General features: G+C 43.3%; 1 protein-coding gene across 2 annotated transcripts in view; it reads right to left on the bottom strand.

Moving 5' to 3' along the window:
- Nucleotides 1–12,029: 12,029 nt before the first annotated feature.
- RANBP10 (RAN binding protein 10) overlaps nt 12,030–21,535 on the bottom strand; it is a 49,353-nt gene continuing 39,847 nt past the window's right edge. Inside the window, exons 9-14 of one of the 2 annotated variants that reach the window (XM_061593779.1) lie at nt 20,892–21,040; nt 19,553–19,748; nt 19,070–19,194; nt 18,417–18,559; nt 16,778–16,889; nt 12,030–15,784 (exon numbers count right to left, since the gene is read on the bottom strand). In XM_061593779.1, the coding sequence (XP_061449763.1) occupies nt 15,654–15,784; nt 16,778–16,889; nt 18,417–18,559; nt 19,070–19,194; nt 19,553–19,748; nt 20,892–21,040 (856 nt within the window). In that variant the 3' untranslated portion in view covers nt 12,030–15,653. Of the gene's footprint in view, nt 15,785–16,777; nt 16,890–18,416; nt 18,563–19,069; nt 19,195–19,552; nt 19,749–20,891; nt 21,041–21,535 lie in introns of both variants that reach the window. The other variant, XM_061593778.1, reaches the window with a different exon arrangement.

Here is a 21,535-nt window from a genome sequence, read left to right as displayed (position 1 = left end):
GGATATTAGTCACCTCCTTTGATCTTTAGATAAACTAATCCTGAATGCTATACAAGACTTGCTGAATAAATAATTGGCTTCCTTAGCTTTTTAAAAGCCAAACAGAAAAAAACCCAATCAGGAACCATGGAAAAACAAGGAAGCGGCAGAGATGGCAGTGTGGTGTAGTGGATAGAGTGAATGAGCACTCCCTGCATTCTACTTTGCAGGGTTGTTATGAAGATTTGAAAAGCAGGGGTGTTGCGGTAAAGAACTACAGGTCCTAATTTCATTAGTGAAGGAGTGGGATAAAAATGGAATAAAATTAATATATCATCCTGCTAGGGAATGTATTAATTCAGCCTTATCAACAAGCATACAAAAGTTATTAGCCTGCAAATTGTTTTACTAGCCTAGAAGGATGGGCAGAGGAAGGATGGGGAGTCCCATCTCTTCTGCAGCAGCCTGCTGCATTTATACAGAGAAGAGAGCCTCCCTCCCCTGGCAGCCCAATGGGTTTCCATGCTGGGTGCACTCACCTGTATACAATCTCTTGTCACCTATGACAAGGGTGGGGAACTTCAGGCCTGAGTATAAAATGTGGCTCTCCATACCCAAGGGTGGATTAAGGTGGTTGGGGACCCTGGTGCAGTTCCCCAAAAGGGTTCCCCTCCACCAGAAAGGAATGCATGATTTAAAAATTTTTTAATTGAATTGTTTATTTATTTTTTTAGATGCAGTTTATTTTATTTATTTATTTATTTATGAGATTTGTTAGACGCCCATCTGGCAGAGGTTAATCTGCCACTCTGGGCGACTTACAACCAAACACAAGTACATTTCATATAAACATAATCAAAATCCTAAAAATTAGAAATTAAAAATTAAAAGCTTAAACATTTAAACCCCCCAAGAACTGCAATCTGCCAGCCTAATCCCCTTCCCACGCCTGGGTAAAGAGCCAGATCTTCAAGGTCCGCCGAAAGCATAGCGGGAGGGGGCCTGAGGAAGGTCAGTTGGCAACAAATTCCAAAGTGTAAGAGCCACGATAGAAAAGGCTCTAGACCTTGTCCTCACCAACCTCGCCTCTTTTACTGGAGATATAAGAAGTGAGCTATTCAAGGACGATCTTGTAAGCCGGCGCCCCAGGTGCGAATGAAGGCAACTCTTTAAATAGAGTGGGCCGGCCTCATGAAGAACCTTATAAATTAAAGCCAGGATCTTAAATTTGGCCCGCGCAACCACAGGTAGCCAGTGCAATTCCTTAAGGACTGGGGTGATATGGTCACGGCGGCAACTACCCTTAATCAGGCAAGCCGCCGCATTCTGCACTAGCTGCAGTTTACGAACCGTAGTCCAGGGAATACCAACATATAAGGCATTACAATAATCCAGCTGGGATAAGACCAGAGCATGTACTACTTTGGGAAGCAAGTGGCTCAGGAGGTTGTATGCAGCAACACATTCACTCTCCAATCTGAATGGTGTACAATTCTAAACAAAATTAATAAAAGGACAATAATAAAACAATGGCAGTTTATACACTAGAAAAGGCCAAAACAAAAAGATATGTTGTGCCTGAAAATTAAAACTGTGGGTATGTGTCTAATATCAGATGAAGTGGCAATGAGTTGTACAGCACAGGAGCCTTTCTTTACAATTTACCTTTTCTCGACTTTGCTCCTGAAAAGTAATTCATTATGTCCTCAAAATCTACACTGTGCAGAAGACTTGTTTCTGCACTCATCAGCACCAAAGCATTCAGTCTTGCATTCAGCATGTTTGCCCTTAGTTCATTTTTTATATGTGCCATTTTGAAAATGATATTTCAGCACTGCAGACGGTGATGGGCAGGCACAAGTAAATTCTTTTTTTTTTTTAATATTTTTTATTCAAATTTTTCCAAAAACAAACAAAACAAAGTCAAAAAAACATAACAATACATCAACAAAAAATGAAAATAAAATAGTTGACTTCCGATTTGTCGCAGATCAGCTATAAGTATATAATATACATCAAACCTGTCCCTTAATGTATACATACAGAGTCCCTTTTCTCCATAGGCTGTCTTAATTAATCGTCAAATCCCAGTATCATCATTTTATTTTGATCTTTCAACAAAAAGTCTAAGAGAGGTTTCCATTCCTTAAGAAATGTATCTGTCGATTTTTCTCTAAGTAAACATGTCAATTTATCCATTTCTACTAAGTCCATTAATTTCAATAACCATTCTTCCATTGTTGGTGTTGATTCCATTTTCCACTTTGGCAGGCACAAGTAAATTCTGAAGGCAACATCGACGTTTGGGAAAAAACCTCTCCATTTTGTTATCTCTTATAATTTTTAAGGATTGTAGAGGTAAACATGACTGTTTCACAAAGTTTTAAACTGAAGAAACTCTTCAGGAAAAGATTTATGAAGATCTTTTGGATAAGATTCTTGTAAATTTGCAGCAGCAGTGAGGATGTTTTCACTTGACACCTTAATAAAATAGCTAAGGAATCCAAATTTGTCCAGTGCAGTTTTGTAGGCATTAAGGCATGAACTTGTGCAAGTGGATAACTTATTGATAATTGGATAAAATGATTCTACTCTGAACTTTTGAGAACCTTCTAAGACAATTTCATTCTCCCATGTTTTATCAGGCATGAGCTTGTGAAAGTGTTTAGTTTTTTTGCTTTTGAAGACTGCCTCTAAACATCACTCAGGTCAAGTGTTTGTTGCTCATAGCTTTCAAAGTGGCCATGCAAAGTAGCAATGTCACAAAGCAGCAAAGACTAAATAAAATTGTTTACAGATTTTGGTGACTGTGCTTCTTCACACAGTGTTGTGTGGGCCACTGGGTATGAGACCAAGAGCCCCTTCCTATTAGGGTTGTCAGGTCAGAAGCATCCCAAACCCTGAGATTTCAGGGGTGAGCTATAGTGATGTCACAGGGTGGGTCCCTAATTATGTCATTAAGCATGGTATGTTAAGCATGGTATGTTAAGCATGGTATGTTAAGCATCAACCACAGTTGCTTAGAGCATACCACTCAAACAAACAACAATTATCTGACTGGAAATTAAGATAGAAATCTTAGCTAAATGAGGGTGTTCCCAAGTCCAGCTGAAGTTACAGGATCATTCCTTCTCACCTGTTTAGGGATCTTGGGTAGGAAACATTTGATCTAGCCTACTTGCTTCTGGCAACAAGGGTTTAAGTGCCCTCAGGTCAGGCCAGTCACCAGAAAGCCACTGTAGGAAGAAGGGAACCTAGTGTTGTGGAGATGTTAGATGGGAGTACTCAAGAGTAAAGATAGATGCCCCTGAAGGCTGCAATTCTAAACACACTTACTAAGGGACTAAGCCCCATAGAACTCAACAGGAGTTACTTCAGAGTAGATATTGTTAGGATTGTGCTGTTGATAAGGCTTAACAAGGGGTCCTCTGCCAATATATCGATATCAAAGCAGGGTTGGCAAACTCCTGCCTGGAATGCCCTGTCTGCCTTTTAACATGGCTGCTCCAAACCTCTTTACAGACGTGACTCTTCACTGCAGAGAGAGGTTTGGGAAATGAGTAAGAGCTAAGAGGATTCTCCACCCTTTCCTGCCTATACTGTGGGCTGCTATAAACCACTTTGACAGCCAACCCAATTCCAGTGAGTAATAATTGACAGAGAGAAAACACTCATGGTTTGGTCTACCTTCCCAATCAGTAGCTTGAGAACAATAGCAATTGAAGACACACTTCCCAGTATATGAATTCTCATTTACCACTAATGGGCAGGAAACAAACCATTGTGCAAATAACCAGGTGCATCATCAGTGGGTTTAAGGGGGTTGAGCTGAGCACATGGAAAACATTATTACTTTTATGGATGTAAGGGAGTGAAGTTAGAGGTAAATGAAATGCAAATAGAAAAGAAAAACAAAAGACAGTGATAATTCCCTAAATGCAATACCATACCAACCACAACAAGATTCCTGTGAGTAACGCAGAAACTCAGCATCCCACAACTAGTCAGGGGTCTTAACCAAAAACCAAAAGTAAAAAACCCTGGCTGCCAGTCAGCCAAGGTCCCAGAAATTCCCATGCAGCACAACCTGACCTGGGCGCTGCAGTTAGTGCAGAATGCTGTGGCATGATTGCTGACATGTGTGAGACCCTATCAGAACATAATACCTGTGCTCTGAAAACTGCAATGGTTGTCAATTTGCTACCAGGCCAAATTCAAGCTGTGCTTTCCATGTTATGGGTTCCACATAGTACTTGTTCTGCTCTTTTAAGAAATCGATCCTTTAGTGTGGCAACACCTACTCTTTGGAATTCCCTGTCTGTTTACATTAGGCAGACACCTTCATTGTACTCTTTTCAACACCTGCTAAAAACATTTTTTGTTTAGACAAGCCTACCCAGGCATGTGGAAGCTATTATGCTTTTTAACTGTTTTTAATTCATTGTTGGTTTGATTACTTTGAATGTTTTTGAATACCTGTTTTTAACTGTTTTTACCAATAATTTTATTGTTTTAATTCCTTCTGTAAACCACTTTGAGTTTTTTTTACAGTAAAGTAGTATAGAAATGCTGTAAGTAAATAAATTTCAGAGTCACTGTGGCCTTGGGTCTCTTTCCTCTTTTAGGAACAAAGGAATCTGTCTTGTATCGAGTCAGGCCATTTGGTACCATCTGGCTCAGTACTGATGACATGGACTAGCATTGGGTCTCCAGGATTCCAGGCAATAATCTTTTCCAGATATTGGATTTTGGCCTTGGCATGCAAAGCATGTGCCCTACCACCGAGCTACAGCTCCTCCCCTGATTAAAGATTATGTTTTAAAATTGTTCTTTTCAATTCACTAATGAATGTACAACCTACCTAGGGCATTTGAAACACATGAATCCCACCACAGAATCATGGGAACTGTCACTTGTTAAGGGTGGTGGGAACTATAACTGTGAGGGGGAAAGTATACTTCCCATGATTCTTTGGGGGAAGTCATACAGACGATACCACTCTACTAGCAGAAACCAGTAATAATTAGAAATGAATGCTGATGAAAGTTAAAGAGGAAAGCACAAAAGCAGGACTACAGCTGAATGTCAAAAAGACTAAAGTAATGACAACAGAAGATTTATGGAACTTTAAAGTTGACAATGAGGACATTGAACTTGTAAAGGATTATCAGTACTTTGGCACAGTCATTAACTAAAATCGAGACAATAGTCAAGAAATCAGAAGAAGGCTAGGACTGGGGAGGGCCACTATGAGAGAACTAGAAAAGGTCCTTAAATGCAAAGATGTATCACTGAGCACCAAAGTCAGGATCATTCAGACCATGGTATTCCCGATCTCTATGTATGGATATGAAGTTGGACAGTGAAAAAAGTGGATAGGAGAAAAAATCAACTCGTTTGAAATGTGGTGCTGGAGGAGAGCTTTGTGGATACCATGGACTGCGAAAAAGACCAATAATTGGGTGTTAGAACAGAAAAACAGAGGGGAGTAGAGGAGAAAAAAAAGAGAAAGACCAAACAAGAGATGGATTGATTCCATAAAGGAAGCCACAGACCTGAACTTACAAGATCTGAACCAGGGTGGTTTATAACAGATGCTATTGGAGGTCGCTGATTCATAGGGTCACCATAAGTCGCAGTCGACTTGAAGGCACATCTCTCCCTCTCCCTCTCCCTCTCCCCCCTCCCCCCCCTCCCCCCCTCCCCCCCTCCCCCCCTCTCTCCCCCCCTCCCTCTCTCCCCCCCTCCCTCTCTCCCCCCCTCCCTCTCTCTCCCCCTCCCTCTCTCTCCCCCTCCCTCTCTCTCCCCCTCCCTCTCTCCCCCTCCCCCTCCCCCTCCCCCTCCCCCTCCCCCTCCCCCTCCCCCCCTCTCCCCTCCCCCTCCCCCCCTCTCCCTCCCCCTCCCCCCCTCTCCCTCCCCCTCCCCCCCCTCTCCCTCCCCCTCCCCCCCTCTCCCTCCCCCTCCCTCCCTCTCCCTCCCCCTCTCTCCCTCTCCCCCCCCCCTCTCTCCCTCTCCCCCCCCCTCTCTCCCTCTCCCCCCCCCCCTCTCTCCCTCTCCCCCCCCCTCTCTCCTCTCCCCCCCCCCTCTCTCCCTCTCCCCCCCCTCCCTCCCCTCTCCCCCCTCTCCCCCCTCCCCCCTCTCCCCCCTCCCCCCTCCCCCCTCTCCCCCCTCTCCCCCCTCTCCCCCCTCCCCCCCTCCCCCCTCTCCCCCCTCCCCCCTCTCCCCCCCTCCCCCCTCTCTCCCCCTCCCTCCCCCTCCCCTCCCCTCCCCCCCTCTCTCTCCCCCTCCCTCTCCCTCACACACACACACACACACACACACACACCCACACACACACACACACACCCACACCCACACCCACACCCACACCCACACCCACACACCCTTATTGCAGCAACAGCCAGCATTCCAAATCTTATTCCACAGCAGCATGGCTTAAATGAAGCCTCCAGCACTGGATGTATTGTATTGACAATGGCTGCTGTACAGCACTATGCCCTTCTTGGGGACTTCTCTGAGCTGCCATCTTCAGCAGGGGCAGAACTGCCTTGGGGAAAGAGGACTAACAGTGGCAGTTAGGCCATTGGAATGCATGCAGATGTGCAACAACGATGTAAGAGATGAAAAAGCCAGCGCTGTAAGCATGAAGTTAGACAGAGCTTTTGGCAACCTTGAAGACAGGACTGGAGGATGCTATTCTATAAGGCTATGAGCTTGTGTGCAAATGTTCATCAGTACCTTCTCTAATTTCTTCCTATAATGGGTGTTACTTCCATTTCTATTATTAATGGATCAAAGGACTCCAAGTTCAAAGATTTAAGTAGAAAAAAATAAACCTCCCATATTTAGCAACTGTCTGGGAGAGATCCCACAACAGATTTTTGGTATTACAGATGGGAGTTTTCAGATCCTACTTTTATTAAGCATTATGTAAGTTACCTCGAAAGAGCTTTTGGAAGAAAGGTAACAAAAATACTAATAAAATAAAACAAATACAAATTTGTAAAATTACAAATACTAGGGGTTAAACCCTGTCTTCTTGTGTTTTGAGCTGTATACAATTTTGGGGGGGGGGCTCTGAAAGCATCTTAGCATAGTGGCTTTTTCTGTAGACATCTGATGTGGATTTTGGCTGTTTAAACTGTGTTTCTGCCAAGGGTGGCTAGATGCAAGAGAGGACAGAGCTTCTGCACTTTCAATAGTTGTGCAGAAGAGGGAATTTCAGCAGATGCAGCTTCTCATGTCAGTTACACTGAAATCCCCTTTTTAAAAAATGAAATGGACTACCTTCAAGTTGATCCCAACTTATGGTGACCCTATGAATAGGGTTTTCATGGTAAGCGGTATTCAGAGGGGGTTTACCATTGCCTCCCTCTGAGGCTAGTCCTCCCCAGCTGGCTAGGGCGTGCTCAGCTTGCCACAGCTACACAAGACAGCCCCTTCCGTGTCCCCAACTACCAGCTGGGGGACAACTGGGCTCCTTGGGACTATGCAGCTTGCCCACAGCTGCACAGGTGGAAGGGCACGTAACCCCTGAGCCACTCACTGTGGGGGTGTTCTTTAGCTTTACACCCAGGAGACACGAGCAAGGTTTTGAACTCACAGACTCTGGACTCCCAGCCAGGCTCTTCTCCCCACTGTACTATACCCTTTTTTAAAGGTGCAAGAGCCCTTCCCTCTTTTGCATCTAGCCACCCTCTCTCTACCTATGGTCACTCTGTATTTATTTGCAAATAAACCTGAGTATTACAAAACCTCCTTCCAAAAGGAAACCCAGTCTGGGGTAGCCCTGTCTGTGACTCTAGAACTCCACCACTCAGAAGAGTGAAATGAGGATAACAGAAGAATCAAGCAGTTCTGCTTTTCCAAGATTGCTGTGAGGAGGCTTTGTTGCACTCCATCTCATGCCACTATCTGAAGAGACTCCAATTCTTAGTTAGGAGCATGACTATGATGGAGGACTTGCCTTCTTCAAGTGACCGTAAGCATCTTAACCTTTTTTGGATTTTTGAACCAGCTGTGAAAGACGTGTTCAAAATACGTGTACCCCCTCTAGTGGCTGAAACACAGCATGGCTTAAAATTGTACAGAGGCTTTGATATAATTAGTGAACGCATTGTTACTTGGGTGCAACTTAGAAGACAGCTTTTGCAAATTAATTCCAGTTGTGCAGCCAGCCACACTCACGTGAATGTGCATGTGACAAATTGACTGTTAGCTTCAGCCTACCACAAATCCAACTCGTCAGCATATCTACAAGTTACATGAGAAAAATCTGTGCACTTCCTCACAAGCAAATATTCTGTCTTTATGCTGCAAAGATATATATACTAAGTAGGTTTGCTGCATAGGCATTTAAAGTGTTCAGGAATGAATAGTCAGTACAGTTTAAAAAAAAACTTATAAAGTGGTTGCAATCATAGGTCCTCCACACCAACACACACACTAAAAGTGGTATATTAATAATGCAGGTCAAGGAGTGGTCCACATAAAAGCTTGGCAAGCTGTGAAGTGGTCAGGCAATCTGAATGCTAAATATCCTATAAAAAGAGTCCATAAAAAGAGGCATAGAGGATAAATTCTTGTGTTTAGAGAAAAATTACTTTTTTTGTTTTGTTTCAGTCATATCCCCAAAGTCCCTTGGTCTATTTCTAACATAGTACCTCAGCTACTTTGCAGCAGTGCCACAGTGTGGTGTAGTTGTTAAAGTGTTGGACTAGGACTTTCTGAGGGACCAGGGTTCAAATCTTCACATGGCCACAAAGTTCAATGGTCCAATCATTATCTCTCACCGTTTAACCTACCTCACAGGGTTGTAGTGGGGATAAAAATGGAAGGGGGGGGGAAGTACATGGTTGTGAGGATAAAATGGAGGGGAAAGTACTATGTACTCTGCCTTGAGCTCTCGTGGAGGAAAGGCAGGGTATAAGTGTACATTATATAAAACATTTTACATGAAATACACTTAAAAATGTACTTTATTTAGCCACTTTTATTTTGAAGGAAAAGCGGCTGCGTGGGCCCCCAATCTGAATTACACTCCCACCCCATGCTGGTTTGCAGCCAAAAATCTCCCTAGCTATTTGCCCCCGCCACCACCACCCCGGTGGTGTTTGTAGCAAACAACACCTTTGGGAACAAATAGTTGAGGAGTGGCAATTTTCAGGAGGAAACTAGTCCAGTCCCTCAGTCAAGATCAGGGCCTCACATGGCTGCTGATTCTTCATGGCACTAGCTTATCTGGAGAAAGCATAGGTCTCTAATCCAGGGATCACCATCCATTGGGCCCATGGCACACTTGCAAACTGGAGAAACAGTCTTCAAAACCATACACACAAGCAATACAACCAGGCACACACAATTTATTAGCTACAACAGAATGCTTCTCAAGTGTAATTTCAGCAGGTGAGGGAGATCCTGTGGACATGATGGAAGGACTGATAAATATTCATTTGTGTAGATATCAGCTTGTCTTCACTCAGTTTCCATACTGAAGTAAGTGCTGGATAAATGCAGCATAGTTGACTATGGTACATATTTAACGGGTGAAGAATCACACCACAAAATGTGCTTTTTATTATTATTATTAATTCTGCCCTTCTTCCCAGTAGGACCCCAGGGTGGCAATGAAAAAGCTTTGGAAAAGTTAACCATCATGCACAAGCATAACTAATGTTATGGCACACACACTATAGACAGACACAGGTGCACCCACACCTACATATATATAGGAAGCTATCTTACACCAAGCAGGACTACTGATCCACCATCTTGTCTAGTATTGTCTACGCACTGACTGGCAGTGAATGAATCTCAAGGATTTCCAACAGGAGTGTTTTGCAGTCTTACCTGGGAGACTGAACCTGGGACCTTTTGCATGCAAAGCATGTGCTCTTTTCGTTGAGTTCTGACTCTTCCCCAGGCGGAGAACACACAGAAGCGGAACCAAAATGAAGCACAGGAGAGTGACACAGGACACTGGCAGATGCACATGGATGTATATTTTAATAAAAATAATTCTGTCAAAATACAACAGAATGTGGGTTTCTTTATCATATTTCCAGTACATTTTTTTCAATATTTTTTTTCTTCAGTTAAAATTTCCTTCCCTTGGAAGGTTTCATGCTAGCGTTGGATAACTGAACTCACAAATACTAAGCAGAGACTGAACCAATGTGCACAGCTTGGCAGGATGTCCATTGAGTGGATGTCCTCAATGAAGAGAAAGAATTCCAATTGATGTTGGAAGCCTTGTATTGCTGAGGTTCTGCTCAGCCTGTTTTATTTGGTGAGTGGGATTTTTCTGTATTTTTTGTACAGTTGGTGATGGTATAAAAAAGTTAACAAAAAAGTGTCTTGACATTCCATGCTAGAGCTGGTACCTGAGATTTGAACAACTGGAAAGGGGAGGGGGAGAGATAATTAAATTAGAAGGAGCACTTCACTGGGTAGTTATCTTTTTTTGTCCTAGCTTGACATCCAAGATGCAATCCAGTCATAACCTGCCACCCACCTCACATGTTGCTGTCAGCAGTTTCAAGATGAGCACACAGACACCCAAAAATTTAAAACGCAAACAAAACAAAATTAACTCAAAGTTTTAAACCTTAAATCATCCCACTTTGTAGTAAATCTCAATCTTTTTCATTCCAATACACTTCAGAGTACTTCTTCATGCAATGTGAGCCCACCATACAAACACTAATTGGTTGTACGAGTCTTAGCAACTAGTTTTGCCTGAAGATTGAGAGAAGGGAAGTGTGGTGGACATGGCTCCAATACCCACTTGCCCAATGGCTTGTCAGCAAGCCCCACTGCCACACCATAGCTGTTACTCCACTCTTTTCCTTAAAAACAAAACACAGATTTGGCAACTGGCATCTGGCTGGCCAATTTTGGCTCATGGATCATCAACTGGTGATCCCAGTGCTAGAACCTGATAATTTAGAACAAAGTACTCCTAGAGTTAGTTGCAAAGTATATATGGAAGACAAATGAAAGCAGCCTGTGCTTGAAGGGATGGATGACTGGGGTGCTGGTGAGAGGCATGCTCTCCTGTCTGTGATTAAACGGATTAATCTAGAAAAGCACCAGAAACATGTTACCTTACCAGAACTCTAGAGCCATCTGCCATTTTACAAAAATCCTACAGAGCTGAAGATTTAGCTCAGGAAGTCTATGTTCTCGTAGATCTCATCCGGCAAGACAGGTAGGTTGGCAAAAAATGAGCTGTTAATCTCAAAGCCGTTATTACAGCACTTTTACACAAAAGGAACTGTCTGGGGTCAGAGTAAAGAGGAAATAATGATCCTACAGCACCTATCAGGTGTGGCTAACCTGTGGCCCTCCAGATTGTTAAATTCCAACTCCCATCAGCCCCAGCCAGCATGGTGAATGGTCAGGGATGATAGGAGTTACAGTCCAACACCTGGATGATTCCTCACTCCTGATCTAAAGAGACTAGACCTGACTCTTTTCAGAACCGTATCTCCACTTGTGTTATATTTCCTGTTCCTATGAGGTCAGAAGTAGCATCTCTTACTTGCTGGAATTCTCATTTGTACAGTCCTAATCTAAGAGCTTTTATAGTAGAGAAAGATTCTATAAGAGAGAGCGCTATTTCACCCACTGATCGAGAAGCATTCCTTAGTGTAGGTTTTCAAAACATGGTGTAAACCAGCTGTAGACTGAAGAGACTATGGCACAAAATAGGGTCAAGTAAAATATGCATGTTGGATGGCTGACATTCGATAACCAGAAACTGGAGAAGGCCCTAGAAATATACATGATTGTGCACTAGAAAAATATCATGTTCTGTATTGACCTATATATCTCCAAGACTTGCCAAATATGCACAATAATTCTATGGGTAAGACAGGTTAGCTAATGGTATCTATATAGACTAATCAATTGACAACATTGTGATTTCTATATTCATTTGACCACTGAGGAAGACACCTCATGGGATGAAATGTACTTGGGTTTTCAGTATTAATTTTATTATTGTTCATCACATGAGCTTGATTTTTGGGAAGATTAAAGTTCAGTTGTTTTATATATATATATATATTAGTAGCAATTGACACACATATTTTTACTCATACCCAATATTGTGCCTCAGTCTACCTTTTGAGGTTGGGTTTTATATTTCCATTTTTTGAGGGGTGCGGGCTGTAAAGACGATTCCACGGCCAGATTAGAGGAATCAGCAGAGTGACACTGTTGGATCCTACAGACACCATAACTAGGGACTTTTGGCCTACATTTCTTCTATATGGCAAATGTTGTGGAAGGGGAGGTTGTTATAAATTCAGCAATTTTACCTCACAGCCTAGATATTACCCACTCGTTAACTATTTCCTGGTGTGCTTGATCACAATGGCTCTGAAGACCACCTAAATAAATGAATATCTAAGAAAAGATATTGTACCCAAAGGGTTTGGGTGGAGTATTCATAGTTAGATGGTGTCAAAAGGGAAATATATGAATACTATTTCACCAATATGAATACATCTGGAAAGAATCTGTTTCACAAGTTCCATAGTGTTCAACTGCATTAATTTTACCCTCTATGTTCTGTCTACTAATTTAAGTTCAGTTCACATAGGCTTTGATACGTACAGCCAAGTTTTGGCTACATACCCCAAGAGTTTCTGGGTCTAATCACTGGCTGTACTACAACAAGGAAACTCTGAGTCGTGAGCTGAGCTGGCTGGCATTGAATGGTTTCCTAAAGTGTGACCCAGAGCATATCCAATGTCTATAGACCTGTGAGATCAAGCATGATAAAAACAAGCAGATTGTTTTAGATCAAGAACATGTAACAGACACTAGTCTCTTAAGGGAAGATTTACTTGGGAACTCCAAAAGCAGGCTACCATAAAGGTGGGTAACCTGTTTCTGTCCGAGAAAATATTCTCAGACTGCAAAAAGTCATGAAGGGTATTGCAAGGGGGTTCCATCAACCCAAGAATCAACAAATAGATAAGAGAAAAAAGGGAAGTTCTTTGAGAAAAGAGAAGTTAATCAACACTAGTTAAGCCCCTCAAAACAACTCTATAAAAGATGGGGATAGTGGGGGCGGGGGAGGTCTGCACCAAGGCAGAGAGGAGATCATTGGTTGAAGACATATCCAGAATGCATTAACATTAAAAATTAAACCTTAAATCCTAAGACATGAAGGGCTGCAAACAGCAACAGTAGCCAAAGGATAGGCTGCTGGTGCAGTGAATGCGATTGGAGACATGAAAATGTCGTGAAGATGGATTGCTGTAGATACAGTTAGGGATGGGTTTTGCTTGGTTTTAAAATTTGTAAGCCAACCTTGAGCACTCTTTAAAAAGGCACAAGGCAGAACACAAGTGTTAAAACACATTTGAGTATCACATTGGCCACTTATTGATTGCAGCTGGAAAAAAGGGATGTTTTACTTTACCAAATGCACCCAAGACGATATTTCACTTAGATCCAACCTAGCACAAGAGAGCATTCAGCCAGTTATGCAATGCTATCAGTCGGGGGGGGGAAGAAAGGGGAATAAATGGAATGAGAAACTGTGTTTTCCACAGCTATTTCTTTGATTTAAAAGTGTTTCTGTAGTCTGTCTCACTAATATCCAGCCCAGCAAGGAATAAAACAGTGTGTTCACTTCCACCCCCCAAACGCCTGCCTCACATATACACATGGAATTAAAAATGAGCTACAATTAACCAGAACTGTGCAGGAGCATTCCCATCCCATGTACAGCTCCCATTCTTGTAAGTGGTGCTTAATGTGTAGATATTCCAAGTCTACTGCACACGTATGTGCGGTTTTCCATTTTATTTGCAAGCCTCAGACCCAAGTGCCACGTCCTTTCTAATGTGACCACTGTTCTACACCTCAATGAACACACCTGTACTTTACCACACTGTCTCCCTCCCTCACTCTTTAAGCTTCCACAACATTAAAAGACCACTTTCATCTTGTTTTTATGATAGTCTTCCCCCCTATTTTCCCATTAGAAACATATTAACAATGAGACGTTGAAGTATGCCACCAAGCCAACAATTCTGAAACTGCATTACCCATACTATTGCCTATCAAAATTGTTTTTAGTAGTGTGCCTCTCCTGATATAGATATATACACCCTCATATATATATATATATATATATATTAAGCTGGCATGTGGGTTTTCCACCCACAATGCCTAGCAGCATTTTGTGAAGATTTCTGCAATACCCTGGCTGAGAAACGTTTGTCCTAACAGTTTTTTTAAAAAAGGCTACTCCCAAGTAAAAACTGTACACTTTTTTTTTTTTTAATAAAGGAAACTAAGTATTGGCTTATGTCCTCAATTTCACATTTCAGTTGGTGGCTGATCAGATATAAATAAGATTTTCATACTGTTGTCATGCAACTATCTAACAGTCTTCAAGTCAAGTGTAAAGCCAAGATCCACAGGGGATGAGGGAAGTATGAATCATTTTACCAGGCGTCTACCTGAGCCCCAAATCTAGACTAGGAGCTTGTCAATTATGATGACCCAAATATACACAGGATGTGTGACTGTATAAAGTTGCAGACATCAATCAAAGTTAAAACCCCTAGGACAGGGCCTTTAGCCCAAAGAGAAAACACATTCTCTGCGACACGTAGCCCCTAGTTTCCACTCTGTTTGAAGACACTATTCCATCTGAAAGACAAGGGCAAGTCACTCCACCCTCTACATCTCTATGGGGCAAACCCTATTTGTTAGATGCAAGTTGCCACCTAAATGACAACATTAGATTAGAAGTGCTAATGACTGGGCCTATGATGTTGGACTACAACTCTCATAATCCCTGACCATTGACCATGATGGCTGCTGCTGAAGGGAACAGAGTCCAACAACACCTACCCTGCTCTAATATCTGATGCATTCAGTCAAGAAATTCTTCTACCATGTTTTTTTTTTGGGGGGGGGGGAGGTATGCTCAGTTAACACCATCTCTCTCTCAGATCACCAGGGGACATTCTGCCAAAAAGCTAGACCAAGGTACTGAACAGCTTTTGTTTTCATTCTCAGCTTTTCTCCAGGGTAGAGCTTCAAATGGCCATTTGTCATTTCTTGGACTTGCATGTCATATGGCAAAGAGGAGATCCAACGAGCCATTCTGCTCAGGCAGTAGGGATCTGGTGGCATGGGTTGGGCTCCAATAAAAAAACTAAACCTCTTGCCTTTAAAGAGGACTAGTGCCAGAGAACAATACTGCACCGGTGGCATGTGTGCTGACAGCTTTCCCTCATGAAAAATAAATGCAGGCTATCACCAACTCAGATACACTTTTATCTCTAAATTAGTAGAAACCAGCTCAGCACAAACTCTCCAGATATAAATACTGGTGGCTCAGTCAGAAGAATAAAATAAAATAAAGATAAAATCCTAAAGTAGGAAAGGCGCTACATCAGAATGACCAGTGAAAATACTGAGTGCCGCAACAGCTGCAAGGCAGAGCAGGCTGTGGTGTTGATGATAGGGTGGGGGCCTGCCAGCAGTTTCCACAGTGAGAAATGAAGGCGCATCAAGGATTCCCCCTTAGTCAGCAATGTGTCCTTCAGCTGGGCAACTTGTTCTCGGGGGCAGTGGAAAACATGAGGCAGGGAGAGGCGATGATGGCAGCACTGGAAGGGTCACTCTGTCTCACTCAGTGGCTAGTGCAAATAATCATCTACTCTGGCAAAGGAGCAGGAGCCCAAGCCCACACGAGCCATGAGCCGCAAGCACTCCGAGGCCTGGCCCAGGGCGAGCAGCAGTGGGGGCTGCTTTGGCAGGTTCTGAGACTCTGTAGAAAGAGAAAGAGGACATTGCAACATGTGGCGATGCACAAAGAATGTGTGCTTCACAGAAGCTACCTCTTTCCATCCCCACCCCACCACTGCAACAAGACCGTTCCCTGTACCAAGCTGAAAATATAGAACAGGGTTGGGTAACCTGTGGCCCTCCAACTCCCATCAGCCCCAGCTGGCATAGCCAATGGTCAAGGGTGACGGGAGGCACCTGTCCAGCAACATCTGGATGGACACAGGTTTTCCATCCTTATGTTAGAGCACGCCCTGCCAACAGAGCTGAAGAAGAGCTATGAGACCGCGGAATGCACAGTTTTGGAAGGAACACAGGCCCTATTAAGAGAAAGTTCCCTTTGAAACCTGATGACAGCCAAAATTAAAAGTATACTGTTTAGTACATGAATCCAGCCAAAGTTCAGCACTTTTACAGCCTACTGATTTAAATATGAAAGAAGAAAAGAGTCTTAGGCTTTCTTCCATTGCAACTAGCGAGACCAAAAAAGCTTTTACTGGACCATGGGTTTAAGTTTTATTGGAGTATCCAGTCACATCACATATGTTATCTCACAAATCTATGTAATAACCACATAAGGTAGACCAGTGCTATTATGCCCATTTTGCAGATAGGGAACTTTGATGTTCAGGTTACCTACTGAGTTCATGGGCAAGCTGAGATTTCAACCCATGGACTTTTACCCTACCAGCCTTCATTTTCCTTTGTGGTGGTGGAAGTATGGGTGTGGCAAAAAAAAAAGTGGCTGTGGCTTGGCTCAGCAGTTCTTAAAACTAGGGTGGTGGTCTAACGTTATATTTTCAGGGGGTCTTCATGGATCATCTCTCTCACGCTCACACCCACACACGGGCAGGGATTTTTCAAGGTAAGCAATAATCCTGCCAAGTGCCCTCCAACATCAGTTACCTCATTGCAGAAAGAGGGTCATGCAGAAGAAAGATAGAGGTCTGAGCTGTCTCACCATTCATTATCTTACCCAATATAGCGCCATTTAGTGCAGCACACACAGGTTCCCTCTGGATTGGATCCAGCTGCTGACCAACAGGACAGTTCCATGGATCAGAGTAGGCTAGCAAGCTGAACGCATCCTGTGTGAAAGGAGAAAGGCTTGAATAGCACTGCAACACACACACAACACCAGGATTCTCAAAGTCCCATATTGGAGCTTCCCAAACTACTGACTCTCCCCAAATGGAGCATAGATAAAAGGGACTCAGTTTGTCACATGAACCCTCTCCTCTGCTTTGCAAGAACTAGAACTAAAGAAACAGCAGGGAAACAGGATTCCATAGATCTACAACACGTGTTAAAATAGTAAGCGTTTTTACTCTGAGAGAGCAGGAGGTGGTTTGTCCCGTAAGTATTCAACCGCAATTCTTGGTCCAATCAAGAAACATAATGCTCCAATTCAGACACCATAAAAAACCATGGTTAAGGAATCTTATCTATGGCTTGGCATCATGTCTAATTTAAGAAACTGTAGCTGTACTTCAACCTCCATAATGTGGTGCACCATGGAGGCAGGAGATGAGCCTAAGTGCCAAGAGTGCAGAAATGAAAGCAGACAAGTGATTCTAACCCATGGCTTGCCTGTTCTATCTTCGGAAGCTTGAATGATGGTCTGGGTTATGAACTATGATAAGTGTAAACCATAGTTTGGTGTGATGTCAGAGCTAAGCCAACTGAAGAAGTTCATGAAGAAATCCAAGCCCTCACTGGTACCTTCCTATACAGTAGGGCCCTGCTTTTCAGGGCCCCGCTTTTCGGTGTTCTGCTAACATGGCGGTTTTCAATTAGAGTAAAGCCCCACTCATACGGCACTTGTTCCGCTTTTACGACATTTTCAGGTGTCGGGCGCCATTTTATTGTCGGAGTTCCACTTTTCGGCAGGGGTCTGGAACATAACCCGCCGTATGAGTGGGGCCTTACTGTATTGTCTTACATCCTTTAAAAGCCATTACACAAACAAAAAAAAAAGGGAAAGGGTATGGGGAGGAACACAAGGTGAAAGGCTAGTAGATGGAGTCAGATGTGGCTTGGCCACAACGGCCTCCCCCCCCCCCGCCCAATGCAGTACATAATAACCATCTCCTAACAGGACGCAGGAAAAGCAAGCTTTCTTCCCATAGATGGGAGACCTGCCCAGAGAAGGTGACTTGTCTGGAAGCAAGCAGCAGGGCACAGACTGCCCTTTTTGTGCAACCCCTTCTCATTCCTCTGGTGTGAAATGGGGACTCCAGGGACAGGCGTTCTTGGTAGTGGGACTTCATCTATGGTACTCCCTCCGCTTACCTATTCCCTGGTAGCAAATCTAGAGACTTTTGGTGTCAGGGTTGACATGGTACTACTTTCCTTGGGTTTTTAAAATAGCTTTTTGTGATCCTGGTGCTCCAACTGTATGGCAATGGTTTTATTTGTGTTTTTTAAAGTCCTGCTGTTTGCTGTTTTATTGCCTTTTATTTTTTTATTATATGTTGTTTTCAATAAATAATAGCGTAGACCACTTTGGGAAAATGTTATATTGAAACATGAGAAAGGAGTATGTTGAATGACTAAGTAAGCAGTCATCAGTTCCGGCCATGAATGTGAAAGAGGGTCTCAGCAACATGGCACACCTGCAACATTTTTTTATGTGTTGTATTCTTCCCATACTCTCGGCACAGCTGCTCGCTCAGGGTTTGCAGCTCCCGCCCAAACTGGATCATCCTCTCCGTAGCAGCGTGGTTTCCTCCACAGAGTTGTCTCTGAGGACAGCCATCTTCTAGAACAAAGGAAAGAAGAAGAGTAGGATAGGTGAACAGATGGGAAGGGCTGGAGCACCAAAGCAATCCCCTTCCTTCATCTCTGCCTCCCCATAAGCCATTAGTTCAATTCCTGTTAGGTGGAAAAAGCCCAAGCAACTATGAAAGCTTCATTAGAGTCCCACCTCCCAATAGAAGCACAATCTAAAGCCCTTACTGGCTTCTGAGTTTCCAGCACTGGCTACCTACACAAACATGAAACCCAAGATTAGACTGGACCAAAATCCTCAGAAATGCTGTGGCAGAGCAGCTCTAACTGTAAGATATACAAAAGGAGAACAAACATTTGCCTGTACATAGACATGCCTGAATATTCTTGCAGCTCATGCCCTCTCTCTACCGTCAGGAATTTCTGGACTGGAAGAGGCCTCTCAAGTAGTGCAGTATCCTTAGGGAGCATCAGACACGTGGAAAATTGATTGTTCCCCAGGTATTTCCTAGAGAATGCCTTCCACTGTGAAACCTACCCATGCTGGAATCATCTGTCTGCAGGATCTCTTCATGCTTGTAAGTGCCATTCATTATCCTTGTAGCAGAATTCTCCAGGACACCATTGGGGTAATGCTCTGCCTCCATCTCCATCTCACTGTCACTGCATGGAAAAAGAAGGGTATTAGGAAGCTAGGAGTAAATAGCTGAGCCAGAAAGACAGCCTCACTGAGGGTTAAAGCACACTGCAGTTAAAGCACACCAACGGTTCTTGGAGGATTGTCAGACTGAAATTATTTAGAACATTTATATTCTGCTTTGGTTAAGACAAGCATAATTATATCAAGCATAATTATATCATGAGGATATTCATCTGGGTCTGAAAAATGGACTTGTGCACTGCAAATGCCCCACAGGAGGAGGCCTGGGAACAGGAAGCAGGCCATTGCATCATTTTCCACCACCTGCTGTTACAGCTTTCTGCTACACTCTTCCCCCTAGAAAGGCAGCTTCTGTGCTACCTGGTCTCTTGGTTGCTGGTGCTGCTGTGCTGTTGGGACTTGGTGGAATCTGTGGAGTTAGACTCCGAGTAGTTCACTGAAGAAGGGGATGACGAGGAAGAAGATGATGATGAAGAACTCAGTGCTGGATATTTACAGTGACTCTGTTTGTTTTTTATGGAAGTAACTCCATTGCTACAGCTTGGGCTGTCTGCTCCTGCAAACGGAAGAAGAGTAAAGATTGGTGCCCCTGCTCGGCTTTAATGTTTACAAGAGGATCTGAAGGAACCCACTTAGGCTGCTTAATCCATATTTCTGATGCAGCTAACCAAAGAGAAGACCTTGGTCTGATCTAATTCTTACTCCAACCTGAAAAACATCATGAGGTATCTTATGGAAATGTACACAGAGCATACATATCCAGGAAAAGACCTTACTCCCAAGTAGGTGGACATTGAGAAGGTACAATTATACAAGGAGCGTGCGTAAGAAACACCAGTATCAGTTAATGCTAAGGTTATCTGCCAAAAGTCATTCTGATCTGGACATCGATACTGGATAGTACCTCTAAAGAAAGACATCTTAGGGAGCAACTCTTTGGTCCCCAAGAGAGCATCTCGGAGGCTAGAGGATGTTGCACATCTCCCTCCTCACTGGTGGAATTTCGGCATTCAGATTGGGCTATGGGGGAGAGCATGCTAGCTCCACCTCCCAGCTGGATCACCCTATGGGTTGGAGAGCTTCCTGTACTTGAGGAGGCTTCCTGAGAGAGGCAGCGCCTTGGAAAATCAGGGTTCTACACCACACAGAGAGTCCACATGAGTAGAAGCGGGCTCCCTACTTCAAGTAGTAGCCTTCCAACCTGTGGAGGGCGACAGGAATGAGGTGGAGCTAGCATCATCGTTCCCATAGTCCCTCCCCTCGTTTTTATTTCTGGATTTCCAGATAAGCCTGAAGAGGGCTAGAGGACTCTCCAACTCAGAGGTTCCCAAACTGTGATCCATGGATTACCAATGGTCTGTGAACTTTATTCAGGAGGTCCATGGCATGCCCACATTAAATACTTTTGTATTTTATTGCTCCTTTCGTTTCTTATATTGTTTTTCATTGTATTATAATTTGAGTTCTATGGAATGCAAATTGTAATACAATATAAGAAGTAAAAGCAGCAATAAAAATACAATTAAAATCATACGCATCTAGCACAGTGCATTACAATTGCAACTGGCAGAAAAATAATTAAGGGGTCCACCAAGACCATCACCAATTTTCAACTTGCCCATGGGGGAAAAGTTTGGAAACCACTGCTCCAGCACAAAGCCATGTGACTAACCCACCTGGCAAAGAAGGAAGCGCTTACCAGTGCTGTGAATGTGCAAATTGTTAGAGCCATGCCTTGGACTTAGGTTGGGAGAGTCGGGGTAGCTGTCCTGGGATTTGGGGCTGCGGGCACTGAAACAACGTACTTCACTGTCTGTTCCATTCACCATCTCCACAAACTGCCGGCACCTGCATGCAGAGAGGAAGGGGAAGTGAAGAGAAAGAATTAAACACCAAATAGCAGAACAATGGATAGGTAGTGCAATGGTTTATGCAAAGCATGCAAGCATTTCAGCCCTCTGTGGGAGCTACAATTTGGAACAAACAAGGACCCCTAGAAACACCCAGATGAGAAAAGCAGCATTCTAGCACTGAAAGCAAACCTTGGAGCAAGAGTTGGCCAATACATTGTTGAAACCCACGCACTGATGCATGAATTTAATGTTCCGTTCAAAACCCTAGTGTAAGGGAATCAGACAAGATTAAGTCCTTTCCCAAGATAGGAGATCAAACCATTCACACAGCAAAATTCTTCACTGAGATATTCATTTAATTTAGTTATAAACTGCTTAGTTGCCAAAATGGCTTCTAAGTTGTCTGAAAAGAGCACTAGCAACTGGAGCTTTTCTCTCTACGGAAGAGTTTTAGACATTCCAATGCTCTCTTGTTGACAGAAAGCATTAG

The sequence above is a fragment of the Rhineura floridana genome, chromosome 13, assembly GCF_030035675.1.
Source record: "Rhineura floridana isolate rRhiFlo1 chromosome 13, rRhiFlo1.hap2, whole genome shotgun sequence".
Classification (NCBI taxonomy): domain Eukaryota; kingdom Metazoa; phylum Chordata; class Lepidosauria; order Squamata; family Rhineuridae; genus Rhineura; species Rhineura floridana.
The sequence above is the reverse complement of the archived record's forward strand: the minus strand, read 5'-3'. Positions and strand labels throughout refer to the sequence as shown.